The 14,296-nt window shown below is 37.7% G+C and overlaps 1 protein-coding gene across 5 annotated transcripts in view; it reads left to right on the forward strand.

Annotated features, from left to right (window-relative positions):
* HOMER1 (homer scaffold protein 1) overlaps positions 1-14,296 on the forward strand; it is a 608,509-nt gene that overhangs the window by 558,905 nt on the left and 35,308 nt on the right. The window contains exons 6-7 of one of the 5 annotated variants that reach the window (XM_049707770.1): positions 12,430-12,500; positions 13,090-13,745. The exons of the other annotated variants lie outside the window; for them this stretch is intronic. Of the exons in view, the coding sequence (XP_049563727.1) occupies positions 12,430-12,500; positions 13,090-13,346 (328 nt within the window). The 3' untranslated portion in view covers positions 13,347-13,745. Of the gene's footprint in view, positions 1-12,429; positions 12,501-13,089; positions 13,746-14,296 lie in introns of those variants that run through there. 5 annotated transcript variants of the gene reach the window in all.

A 14,296-nucleotide genomic window follows, 5' to 3' on the forward strand; every position in this document is an offset into this window, starting at 1 on the left:
GTGATAGAATATAGCAGGGGTCCCCAACCCCCGGACCTTGGACCACTACTGGTCTTCCGCCTCTTAGGAGCTGGGCCGCACAGCAGGAGGTGCGCGGTGGGCGGGTGAGCGAGCAAAGCTTCATCTGCTGCTCCCCGTCGCTCCCCATCGCTTGCGTTTCCGCCTGAACCACCACCGCCCCCGCCCCCCACCCACCTTCCGTGGAAAAATTGTCTTCCATGAAACTGGTCCCTGGTGCCAAAAAGGTTGGGGACTGCTGTCATATAGTATTTGCCTTTCTCTGTTTGACTTATTTCACTTAGCATGAACGCCCTTAAGGCCCATCCAATGTTGTTGCAACTGGCAGGATGTACTTCTTTCTGGTGGCTGAATAATATTTCATTCTTTATTCCTCTATTGATGAACACTTAGGTTGTTTCCATATTTTGGCTATTGTGAATAATGCTGCAGTGACCCTGGGCTCATAAGCCTTTAACTTGTTTTTTATAAATCAGTAACAATCATAGAGATTTAATTAATTGAAAGGCAAAAAAAAAATCAGTCATTACAAGCTCATAAAATATTTACATAAGGACTTCACTAATATGGGCAAACTAATATATATGATAGAAGCTCCTCTGAAGCTTGGGATATATAGTTATTTGGGGTTATTTTCCAAAGGCTGTTAATAAACCAAATAAACCTCAAAGCATATTTTAGTGCGAAGAGCCTAGATTTAGCAGACTCTGCACTCATTTGTAGAAAACAGCATAGCAAAAAGTAATAGAAGGCCCTTAAAGTAATTATGCAGATATTCACATTTATATGTTTTATAAAATTATTTACTTTTACATGTAAATGTAAATAAAACAAGTCATCCATCTCTATAATATAAAGTCTTTTGATTTTGAGTTATTTAGTGATATGGATGTCTATTGTTTTCATATCCTCAAAAAGAAGTATAGAGATCCTGCTTTATTAGTCAATCCATACTTGTAACCATTCTCCATTTCAAAATATGTTTTGCAAATTTTGCTATGATGTCAAAGACCTTTGGAGCAATAACTTAAATCTGTTTGATCCAAACTTAATCTGTTTAAATTAGTATAATCTGATAATTATTTTTATTAATCCACATTCTAAGCTAGTTGAAAAGTAGTCACCTGCATGGCATTCTCAACACCCTTACATATGATTGCGTGTAGCCTATTGTGATAAATAATAGAGCAGAGGAGCACATGTGAAAAAATGCTTTATGGTTTAGTTGGAAAAACCTTAAGGCAGGAATCTTAATTCAAGTTTTAGCTCTGTTGCTGCTATATAGAAGGCAGAAAGCCCCCATCCATTACAGCATTTGGATTCAATAGTTGAGTTAGTTAATTCAGTTGCTTAAGCTTGGTGTAAATGAAGCCCACATCACTGATCTTGACATCATATGTGATAGCTTCACACAAACAAAAACTCTTTCCAAGTCACAGATTACAGAAGAGGTGTTAGAGCAAAAGGGAAACTTAAATTTGTGGGATGGTTATGTTCAAATCTGTCACTGTTACTAGAAAAACAACACAAAGCAGTATCCTGCTGACAGTGATTTTAGTTGTATCATCTTTCTATTGCTAAAGTGGTGACTCTTGCAGAACTAATCTGCAGTTGGAGTATAGCCAGTCTTCATCAACTTGGCCAATAAAGTTGGTTCTTGGAGTTACTTTGGCTTCCATCCAGGCTGAGCAGGCAGGCTTTAGAGGGAAAAACAAAAAAGCCTGTCTTGTTAATAGCCAATCAATCAGTAGTAGACTAAGCTATTATTAATTCTGAGGTATATTCACCTATCATCTCCCCCTTTTTAAAATTCGTTTGCATAATACTTCTGGTCAGGGCCTTTATCTTTGCATATTATTTACATAGCTCACATATACATTAAATAAAAGAAGTTAGTAATGATGATCTGCCTCAACTAAAAAACAATAATAGTTGCAAGTAAAATTTTGTTCATTCTACAACTCAAACTTTCAAATAATTTGAAGTTATGTCTTTTGACTCTGGCCTTACCTTTAAAAACAAATTTAAACTGAAATGCAAAAGTTCTCTGATTCTGAGTGTTAAGTAATGGTCAATTAAATTATTTATTACAATTGGTTTCTAAAAAAATGAAAAGTTTTCATGACAAGAAATTGGAAAACAGATTTTACTGTAAAATTATCCATATATTTCTACTCAATTTTAGCTCTTGCAAAATCTCTGCTAATAGCATCTTTTCCATTCTGCTAGTACTGAGCGAGATTTCTATTTTATTTATCTTGTTTTTCCCCAACAATACTAAATATTGTGCTGAACAATTTTTAGCATGGATTTTCTTTAAGTGACCTACTTTGCAAGGAAACAGAGACATCTTAGCCTCTAAAACTCTATCAAATTATGGATAGACAGATAAAAATATTCATTTCTGTCTTGAATAAAGTATGATGATTATAATGCTATTACCCTGTAAATAAAAGAACAGCCTCAATATTAATTGATCTCACTCTTTGTAAAAGATAGATGTATATTCATAAGAGATAAGAGGAACGTAATTCTTAGTATTTAAGGTTGTTTCCCTGAAGACATCTCCCCAATAGGATAATCTAACATCGTTCTCTGAATAGGTTTCCAAAGAAAGTTTTTAGTCACTGACCAGTTTTTATAAGAGGGAAATCAACACAATTATTGACTTGCCTAAAGGCAGTAGATGCACAATTCACAGTATGACCTTGAGTAAATTCTTTTCTTTTCTCATTTATGAACTAGCAGTAGGCCCACTAAATAGCTTTTCCTCCCTTCCCTTACATCCAGCATCCAACCCTCTCAAATTCACTGATGGTAGGGGAAGTATGATTGACATTAAAATATTTTAAACACCTCTAAAGTAGTTTGAGCCTTTCACAAATAAATATCTTTGAGCAAGAAGTTGGTATCCACGCCTACTTTACTTTAAAGAGAATAGGCTGCTTTACGTTTTCAAAGGGAATCTCTTTAAAGGTTTTAGAGGTCAAAGAGGTAGGGAGTTGCAGTGAGAGTAAAAAGGGAAAATGAAATTGGGACCTCCGTGGTCCCTTCACCTTGTATCTCCATTCCTTGACCACAGGTACTTTAAGGCACATGGCAGAGACCACAGACATTACTGTGCCAGGCAGGCCGTGTGCAGATGTTAGCAGATACTATAGTATGAAGCCATCTCCAGTGAAAGCTACTCTAGCACATAGATATGCTTCCATTACTGCTAGGAGCACAGTTATGGGTGGTAGGGGATTTCTAAGGGCCTCTTTTTAGGGGGTTTATGGGTCCCTCCATTTTAGTGAATAAAAACAGGCCTAGGGCTAGACTTTTTGTGTCCTCTAAAGTCAAATGGGAAACTCTGCATCAAAGTGCATTATGTTTTTATGAGGTAAACATAGCATAGTTCAAATTCAGATTTCACCTTCTCTTCTCACCCCTCACAATCAGAAAGCAACCTTACCACTTCATGAGAATCATATTTGTTAACTTATTTTCTCACTCCTTCATTAGCTTGATAAATTTATTCTGAGGTCTACACCAAAGGTTTAAACTTATAAATAATACATCTATTTTACCTAAGGGTGACAGCAGAAATCATGGAGTGCACACCTGATGTGGTTTCACTTGAATTATCTCTGCTTAAGTTATTTACATCACTAGTCAAAAATATCTCCCTTAAAATATTTAATGTAAATCTCTTTAGCTTTATAGCTCACTGAAGATTCTTTCAGGATTCTTTATTGACTGTACATGTACAAAAGGCACTAACATATGATGGTTAGGTGCTTTCTTCAAGGGTACTTTTATTTGGGCTGTTTATTCCTCAAAATTAATGAGGAGAGTTAGTATTAATCCTCATTTTACAGATGAGGAAGCTGAGACCCCGTGAGGTTAGATAACATCCCCGAAGTCCTATAACTAGCAAATGGCCAGAGCCATGATTTGAACCATATCAACAACAGATGAGCCTGTGCCTTTTTTAAATTGAGATACAACTGACATACAACATTGTATTAGTTTTCAGTGTATCTGAGCCTATACTTTTAATCACTGTTTCACAGTTGGTTCTTGCTTAATGTGTACTTTTAACAGAATTCTTCACAACTTAGAAATTTCTATTTATAGACTGATACAGACATGCATTATACATTTGGAAGTAATTTGCTTCAGATTAATTTCATAACTTCCTCAGAAAAGTCAGTGGTATTTCAGTTTCTTTACCAGAACTAAGGAAAATTCTGTAGTTTATCTGATTCCAGATGCCTTTGATAAGACACACTATTATTTATATACTACCAAGAAAAAACATTGTCAATTAAACTGACTATAACAGCTCTTTCACGTATATTTAAACATAGATATTAATATATCTATGTAACTCTTTTGTACATACGTAATATATGTAAAATAAATGGTTTAAGATGTTCCTATAATTTCATCATATGCAGAGTCCAACTCTTCAACTCACTTTCTGATTCTATAACTTAAGTCCAGTTTTTTGTTTGTTTGTTTGTTTGTTTTTTGCGGTACGTGGGCCTCTCACTGTTGTGGCCTCTCCCGTTGCAGAGCGCAGGCTCAGCGGCCATGGCCCACGGGCCCAGCCGCTCCGCAGCATGTGGGAACTTCCCGGACCGGGGCACGAACCCGTGTCCCCTGCATCGGCAGGCGGATTCTCAACCACTGCGCCACCAGGGAAGCCCTATGTCCAGTTTTTCAACCCAGTATCATCTTTTGGGGCTGTCAATAACATTAGTGATACAGTGTTTCTTTAAAAACTACTTTACTCCTGTCTCTGAGATTTTCTTCCAAACCACTGTTTATTAAAAGCTTTAATACTTAAATTCCATTTCACTTCTAAAAACTGTGTTTCCCAATTATAACCATGTGATTTCCAGTTCACAACAGGGCTGTCTTTAAAACTTTATTGGCAAACGTATCTTCATCTGTTTACCATTAGCGATCACTTTCTATATTGTATGTTAATCCAGACACACCAGGCTCTGTGCAAAGATAATGGATTGTGAGGCAGGGAAGGAAAGTAAAATTTGGGACATTATCAAGGCAAACTTGAAAGCAATGGTCAGAGGAGGCAGCTTTTAGAAGCAGGTGCCAACAGGAGGGTAAGGAACAGAGCAAAGGGAACATCTGATAAGAAGGCCCCAAGGATAAGTATAAAGATAAGGAAGGAAGTTGCCAAAATTCCAGTCAGCTTTGAGAGGCACCTTGTTAAGGATTTAGGCAAATTGGGGCTTTCAGCCATATCTAGTAGAAAAATTCTTAGTATACTAGGTTCTTTAAATACCGTTTATACACAATGCAAAATTACTGTTTTCATTTAAGAGGTATTTATTTGCTCTAAAAGAATAGCTTACATTGTATTAAGGAAAACAAATTTCGATCCAACTGTTGAAGAAGGCCTTAGTTTCTCAGTGGCACTAGCTTGGGGCCAGTAGGTGGGCATGAGAGCACCTAGCCCAGAAGTGGCACACAAACAGGTTGAACGCCATGGTGGCTGCAACTGCATCCACAGGTGTGGAGAGGGAGTGAGGAGAGAAACCAACAGGCAGGTCCTGAGACAAGGCAGTATTGTGGGATGCTCACATCAGCCCTCTTACTTTCATAGTTAGGGAGTGACCTCACTACCAAGATTAATGTCAAGAAGTAAGCCTATTGCAACCTAATCTTAAATCCTCTTTTAAAAGCTTATCTGGATATTTTTCACAGTTCTACATAATTAACATGCTTATTAGGAAATATATATCAATACAAGGGGCTACCATTCCAGAGACTCTGATGGTGGATCCTGGGTCCTGGAGGCATGGGAGAGAGGCATCTTTCTTCAATACTACAACTGACCATTCACATAGAGGATTCACTCCACAGGTTAAATAAGTGCATTAGATTCTTATTTTGTTAGACAGTCTATTTGTTAGATGGTACTTTTGAAGTACTTTTTCTTCTAGATTTTATGTAACTAATTTAATGAAGTTTACTACTTTCTTGCAGAACTCTGACATTAGATGAAGGAAAACAGTAAAATTCCAGTTTAAGGAACCTTTCAAATGATGTTTTTGGAGTGTTTTGAACTCCTTCATCTGACTTCTAGATCTCAAGCCAACAGGAAATCAGCTGGTCCTTTTTGAAGGGAAACTACCAAACAGTCACAAGAATAAAGAATTATTTTGCCCTTTATTCCAGCATTCAGACATGAGATCATAGTTGTATTTCAGTATATCTTCTGACTCACCAGTGTCTCCAGCTAAGCAATTTCTTTGCAAACAGTTAATGTGAAACTATCAAAACTGTACCTGTAAAAAAGGACCAAGTTAGTAGCCAGAGAACCCCAATATTTTTTTTAAAAAACAAGTGTTCTGAAATGTAAAATGCTAACTTAAAATGTTGGTATCAGAATTAATCCCAAGGTATTCATTACCGCTAAAAATCAGGAACGTGATACCTTAGAGTTGTAGACTAAAGCAAGGAACATTGTTTTTGCAAACTTGCGAAAGTGTGCCAAGTATTTAACATTATATGTAAGGGCTGAACACGTCTGAGATAGCTCACATGTGGAACTTCCTTCAGGGCACTCTAGAATTCATTATAAACCGAAATTGTGGAAGGTATTCTAATATACTGGATGGTGAAAGGAATATATAAAGAAGCTGTAGAGAGAAAACAGGGCAGATTGACCAAAATCAAAAACATTTTATTTCCTAAGTTGTGCTGTAGAAAGACAGATTATTAGAGGAGCAGCTCATTAAGTACAGGTAGCAAGAATGTTCTGAAAGATTCAGATTTACCAACAAAGATGAAATTTTGGTTGATATGGCAAAATAGCCTTAACAACACATATTTATTTACCTTGGAACCAAGTATAAAAAAATGCAGAAACAAAAACTTAGCATTGAACTGCTCTGCTGTAGTATTCATTTCGGCACTATTAAGTCTCAAATTGTTATGGTTTACTGTACTCTTGTGCAATATGCGAAAAAGTATTTGATATGACAGTTTTTTCAACATTTGTTTTTTAGTGCAATCAGCAAGTACTTTGGGCTCTGCAGAGGAAATAAGAAAAAGGTTAATGGGAATCCATTGATCAGCTTATCTGTGGCCAGACATCACTACTTAATACATTAGAGGTTCAAAACATGTTCAGGGATATGAAGTAAACAAGCTATAGTATATCAAAACTTTGTTCATCTTTTTCTTTCCTGTTCCAGAGGCATTGTTTTAATTTTTTCCTGCCCAAATCAATCTTAATTATACCTTGTCTATGTCCCATTCCTTTCCTTTGTGTATATCTCTGCCTCTCTAATCCTATTTCTCCTATCTACTTCTTATCACCATCTCCAGTTGCCCTCATCTCCTTCCTTTTAATTTTCAACTCTCTTATTATGTGTCACAGCTGTTCTGTTTCCTGCCCACCCAGTCTCTTCCTATGCCAACAAATACATGAGTGGAGCAGCTTAGAGACCATTCTACCCATTTTAAGAAGACCTGACTTTCCAGAGCTCCTATTATTTGGAATCCTACAAGTCATAGAAAGAGTATCTAGGAGTGCTTCGATAGACTTTTTTTTCTTTTAGCTGTGTGATATTTTTATTTGAAGTATAATTTATGTATAGTAAAATTCACCTTTTCTACTGTACAGTTTTATGAGGTTTGACAAATTTGTACAGTTGTGTACACATCAACACAATCAAGGTAAAGAAGGGTTCAATCACCCCCCAAAATTCTCTCCTGCTCTTTTGTAGTCAGCCTCTCCCCATTACCCCCAGCTCCTAGCAACCAGTGATCTGTTTTCTGTCGCTATAGTTTTGGCTTTTCCCTAATGTCATATAAATGGAATCATACATTAAAGAAAGAATGGAATCATACAGTATGTAGCCCTTTTTTTCCTTTTTAAAAAAACTGGGGTAAAATATATATAACATAAAATTTATCATCTTAACCATTTTTTTTTTTTTTTTTTTTTTTTTTTTTTTGTGGTACACGGGCCTCTCACTGTTGTGGCCTCTCCCGTTGTGGAGCACAGGCTCCAGACACGCAGGTTCAGCGGCCATGGCTCACGGGCCTAGCTGCTCCACGGCATGTGGGATCTTCCCAGACCGGGGCACGAACCCGTGTCCCCTGCATCGGCAGGCAGACTCTAAACCACTGCGCCACCAGGGAAGCCCCATCTTAACCATTTTTAAGTGTACAGTTCAATACTGTTAAGTATATTCACGTTGTTGTGGAACCAATCTATAGAACTCTTCCATCTTGCAAAACTGACACATTATATACCCTTTAAACAAAAATTCTCCATTCTTCTTTTCCCCCTAGCACCTGGAAACTACCCTGCTACTTTTTGTCTCTACGAATCTGACTACTCTAGCTAACTTACATAGGTGGAATCATATGGTGTTTGTCTTTTTGTGACTAATTTATTTCACTTAGCATAATGTCCTCTGGGTTTCTCCATGTCGTAGTATGTATAAGAATTTCCTTCCTTTTTTTTTTTTTTTAAAGTTTTTGTTTGTTTGTTTGATTTGGCTATGTTGGGTCTTCATTGCTGTGCGCGGGCTTTCTCTAGTTGCGGCGAGCGAGAGCTACTCTTCATAGCAGTGTGCGGGCTTCTCATTGCAGTGGCTTCTCTTGTTGCAAAGTGCGGGCTCTAGGCACGTGGGCTTCAGTAGTTGCAGCACGCAGGCTAAGTAGCTGTGGTGCCCGGGCTTATTTGCTCTGCGACATGTGGGATCTTCCTGGACCAGGGCTCGAACCCGTGTCCTCTGCATTGGCAGGTGGATTCTTTTTTTTGTTTTTTAGCGGTACACGGGCCTCTCACTGTTGTGGCCTCTTCCATTGCAGAGCACAGGCTCCGGACGCACAGGCCCAGCAGCCATGGCTCACGGGCCCAGCCGCTCCGCAGCATGTGGGATCTTCCTGGACCGGGGCATGAACCTGTGTCCCCTGCATCGGCAGGCGGACTCTCAACCACTGCGCCACCAGGGAAGCCCAGGCTGCTTGTTTTTTGTTGTTGTTGAGTTGTAGGAATTCTTCATATATTCTGGATATATGATTTGCAAATATCTTTTCCAATTTGTGGGTTGCCTTTTAACTCTCTTGATTGTATCCTTTGATGCACAGAAGTTTTAAATTTTGCCATACTCCAGCTGTATCTATTTTTTTCTTTTATTACCTGTGCTTTCTGTGATATATCCAAGAAATCATCAGAAGTCCAATGTCATGGAGCTTTTCACATATGTTTTCTTCTTAAGGGTTTTATAGTTTTTGCTTTTATGCTTGATCCATTTTTAGTTAATTTTTGCATATGGTGTGAGACACAGAACTAAGTTCATTCTTTTGCATGTGGATATCCAGTTTTCCCAGCACCATTTGTTGAAAAAAACTGTCATTTCCTCATTGAATGGCCATGGCAACCATGTATGTGAAAATCATTTGACCACATATGTGAGGGTTTATTTCTGGACTCTCTCTTCCTTTGGTCTATATGTCTGCCTTTATGCCAATACCACATTATTTTGATTACCGTAGCTTTATAATACATTTGAAATCAGGAAATGTGAGACCTCTAACTTTGTTCTTCTTTTTCAAGATTGTTTTATCTGTTCAGAGTTCCTTGAGGTGCCATATGAATTTTAGGATGGATTTTTCTGTTTCTCCAAAAAGTACTGTTGGGATTTTGATAGGGATTACATTGAATTTGTAGATCACTTTGGGTTGTATTGACATCTTCACAATATTAAATCTTCCAGTCCATCTACATGGTATGTCTTTCTGTTTATTTGTGTCTTCTTTAATTTCATTCAGTAACATTTTATAGTTTTCATTGTCCGAGTCTTTCACCTTCTTGGTTAAGTTTATTCCTAAGTAGTTTATTCTATTTAATACTATTGTGAACAGAATTGTTTTCTTAATTTCCTTTGCAGATTGTTCAGTGTATATAGAATCACAGCTAGTTTTTGTGTGCTGAGTTTTGTATCCTGCATCTTTGCTGAATTCATTTGTTAGTTCTAACAGCTTTTTTGTGGAATCTTTAGGGTTATCCACATATAAGATCATGTCATCTGCAACAGAGAGAATTTCACTTCTTCCTTTCCAATTTAAATGCCTTTTATTTATTGTTCTTGCCTAATTCCTCTGGCTGGGACTTCCTGTATCATATTGAATTTAAAATGATGAAATAGTCATCCTTCTCTTATTTCTGGTCTTAAAGGAAAAGGCTTCTGTCTTTCACCTTTGAATCTGATATTAGCTATGTGCTTTTCTTACATGGCCTTTATTATGTTAGGTAGTTTCTTTCTATTCCTAGTTTATTGAGTGTTTTGAAAAATCACAAAAGGATGTTGAAATTTGTCAAGTGCCTTTTTTACATCAATTGAGATGATCACATGGTTTTTTTCCCCTTCATTCTGTTAATGTGGTATGCTATATTGATTTTTGCTTTGTTGATCCACTCTTGCATTCCAGAATCTCTTTTCATTTTTAAATAGTGTCTTTCAAAGAGAATGTTTCAATTTTTATAAAATCCCTTTTCTCAGTTTTTTAAAATGGATCATCCTTTTGGTGGTGTATCTAAGAAACCTTTGCCTAACTGAGGGAGACAAACATTTTTTCCTATGGTTTCTTCTAGAAGTTTATAGTTTTATATTTTGAGTTAATTTTTGTATTGAATATGAGATATGAGTCAAGATTCTTTGTTTTTCCTTTTGTATGTGGTTATCCAGTTGTTTCAGCACCATTTGTTTAAAAGACTATTTTTTCTCCTTTGGATTGTCTTAGACCATTTATAACTATCTTCATTTTAATCATTTTCAGATATTTTCCTGTCTTTCCTGTCTTCCTTGGAGATCCAGGTTTTGCTCTTGTATCATAGTCTTTCACCTGAAGAACTTTCTTTAATATTTCTTATAGTGTATGTCTGCTGTGAATGAATTCTCTCATCTATTGTTTGTCTGAAAAACTCTATTTCACTTTCATTTAGAGAGGTATTTTTGTTACGTGTAGAATTCTGAGCTGAGAATTGTTTTCTTTCATGACTGTCACTCCATTGTCTTTTGAATTACTTAGTTTGTGATCAGAAACCTACTGTAATTGTTACTTTTGTTCCTCTATATGTAATATGTTTTTGAGTTTTTTGGATCTGAGGTTTAATGTCTTTTATTATTTTTTGAAAATTCTTAGCCAGATTCTCTTCAAAATATTTCTTCTGCCTTTTTTTCTCTTCTCCTTTTGGGATTCCAGCTACACATTTGTTGAACAGTTTGATATTGCCCCACATCTTGAATACCTTGTTTCTTTTTTTTCATTCTTTTTTCTGTTTGTGTTTCAGTTTGGCTAATTTCTATTTAGTTTCAAGTTCACTGACTTTTATGCAGCCATGTCACGTTTACTGATGAGCCTGTCAGAAGAATTGTTCATCTATATTATCATGTTCTTTACCTCTAGCATTTCCATTTGACTCTTATAGTTTCCATCTCTGTTGAAATTCAACATCTGATGATACAGGGTGTCCTCCTTTTCCATTAAAACCTTTAGCATAGCTATTTTACATTCCTTGTTTGATAAATACTACTTTGTGGTCATCTATGGGTGTGACTCTGTTGACTGCTTTCTCTCTTGGCAGTAGGTTTTTTCCCTTGCTTTTTGGTATGTCTTATAATTTTTTATTGAATGCCAAAAGTAAGGCATTCAATAAAGATAAATAGTATTTACTCCTGGAGATGGGCCTGACTCTTCTGCTAGGTTGTTAGTGTGAAGGTTAAGCTGGTTTATTCAGGGGTTGACCTGGATTTGGAATTTGTTGTTGCTGTGGTTACCATGAGTACATCACAGGCTTTAAACATGTCTAGCATTACCATGTGCTTAGAGTTGGGTTTGGGTTGCTGGAAGGTTTCCTTACTGTTTCTGCTCCACCCTCAGCTTTTGGTCTTTTCTATGTACCTTTGCCTCAGAGGGGGTCTGTCTCTTGACCTCCCCCCAGTAGAAGGCTGCTATCAGCTTGGTGGTAGGGGATAGGGTAGGTTTCTCTATTGTCCTTGTCCAGCCTCAATCTTGGGCAGGCCCTGTGTCCTGGGGTATCAGGGTGGGGTTCTCTTAGTGATCCTGTACCCCTCCAAGTAGCAGACAAATTCAACCTTGTAAATCTAACAGTCTTATGCAGGAGTTTCCTGCCCCATCCCCCAAGGTTGGAGACCTCTAATGGTCTAGGACCTCTAGTAGTCTAGGACTGTTTTTTGTTATTTTCACAGGGTTATAGAGTTTTATTCCCTACTTTTCCCCTAGCCATCACAGGTCTTCATCTGTGTCTGGGAGGGTGGGGGTAACAAGATTTTCTCCCCTTCTCCCAGTGATTTAAGGCTTTGTTTCCAAAGAGGAAAAGAATCCTGACCATGCTTTGTGGCTTTTCCACAGTGGTGGCCTCTTCCCTCACCCAAGGATCCCTGGAACTTCTGTCACTGTGGAGTTTGGGGCCCAGCACAGTGGTATGTGAATGCATTCTGGTTCACTGACATGGAAGCTCTCCAAACCTCATCCTTTTGGGTTTTTATGGAGGCTCCATTATGTAGACATAATTGATTAACTCATTGGCCATTAGTCATTGATTCAGTCTGCAGCCCCTCTTCCCTCCCTGGAAATCAGGGATTGGGACTGAAAGTTCCAACTCTGTTCTCATGGTTGGTTTCCTTGGCAGCCAGTCGCCCCATCTTTAAGGGTTTCCCAAAGTCACCTCATTAACATAAACTTACTTGTGGCTGAACAGGGCTTATTATGAATAACAAGACACATTTCACCTTTATGGTTCTGGATCAGTTTCAGGAACTAAGGACAAAAGACCAAATATTATAAAAAAGATGCTCCCATTGCTCTATTGCTTAGGAAAGTCTAAGGGTTTGGGGAACTATTGAACTAGGAACCATGGACAAAGACCAAAATGTATGTTTATTATAAATCGCAATATTACAGATATATAGTGGGGTTTTTTTAAGTTATAGGTAGTATTAGTTTGCTAGGGCTGCCCTAACATATACCACAGTCTGGGTGGCTTAAAAAATAGACTTTTATTTTCTGTAGGCTGGAAGTCTGAAGATCAAGGTGTTGACAGGATTGTTTCTCCTGAGACCTCTCCTTGGCTTGCAGATGCTTTCTTCCAGTGTCTTCACATGACCTTCCTCAGTGCATGTCTGTGTTCTAATTCATCTTCTTATAAGGACACCAGTCATATTGGATCAGGGATCACCCTAATTACCCCATTTAACTTAATTACCTCTTTTAAGACCCTGTCTTCAAATATACTCTATATCTTGAGGTACTGGGGGTTAGTATTTTAACACATTCATTCGTGAGCAGACACAGTTCAGCCCATAATGCAAAGAATTGGGGAAAAAAACGGAAATGTAGAGATCATCTAGGACAGTACTGTCCAGTAGAACTTTCTGTGATGATGAAAAGTTCTGTATCTTTGCTGTCCAGTATGGTAGCCACTAGTCATGTGTGGCTGTTGAGCATATGAAATGTGCCCAAAGGGACTGAGAAGCTGAATTTTTTACTTTAATTCTGAGCAATTTAAATGTAAATGGTCACATGCAGCTAGCGGCTAACATTTGGACAATACACAAATAATGACTGAAATAATTGTGATGTAGGCTGAGTTCTCAAATTCTTAATGGACTTTGCTACATACAGATTGTAAGATAAAACCTAGAGAAATAAAAAATAAAGCACTCTCATTTTTGTTCTTTTTCCTTTTATAAAGATGGTAATCTTACTTTATAATTGTGAAATTTTCAACAAATGTGTTTTAGAAATATTCAAAATCATTTTTTCTGCTCTTTAATTTTTTTTTTTTTTTTTTTTTTTTTTGCGGTACGCGGGCCTCTCACTGCCGTGGCCTCTCCTGTCGCGGAGCACAGGCTCCGGACGCGCAGGCTCAGCGGCCATGGCTCACAGGCCCAGCCGCTCCGCGGCATGTGCGATCCTCCTGGACCGGGGTACGAACCCGCGTCCCCTGCATCGGCAGGCGGACTCTCAACCACTGCGCCACCAGGGAAGCCCTGCTCTTTAATTTTTAAGAGGTTTGATATTTGCATGTATCAAGTGTTTAAATTAGTTCAGTAAGATTTTTGTTGTCAGATTGTAGAGTCCATTTAAATAAAACTAACATCTGTAGCAGAAAAATTGGTAGATGGTTTAAAAATCTATAATTCAGTTAGGGCAGGTGAATCGGTGCATGGTTTACTCAGAAAATCTGAACCTGGAAAATCATTCCACAAAAGAAGAA

This window comes from Orcinus orca, chromosome 3, assembly GCF_937001465.1.
Source record: "Orcinus orca chromosome 3, mOrcOrc1.1, whole genome shotgun sequence".
NCBI lineage: Eukaryota > Metazoa > Chordata > Mammalia > Artiodactyla > Delphinidae > Orcinus > Orcinus orca.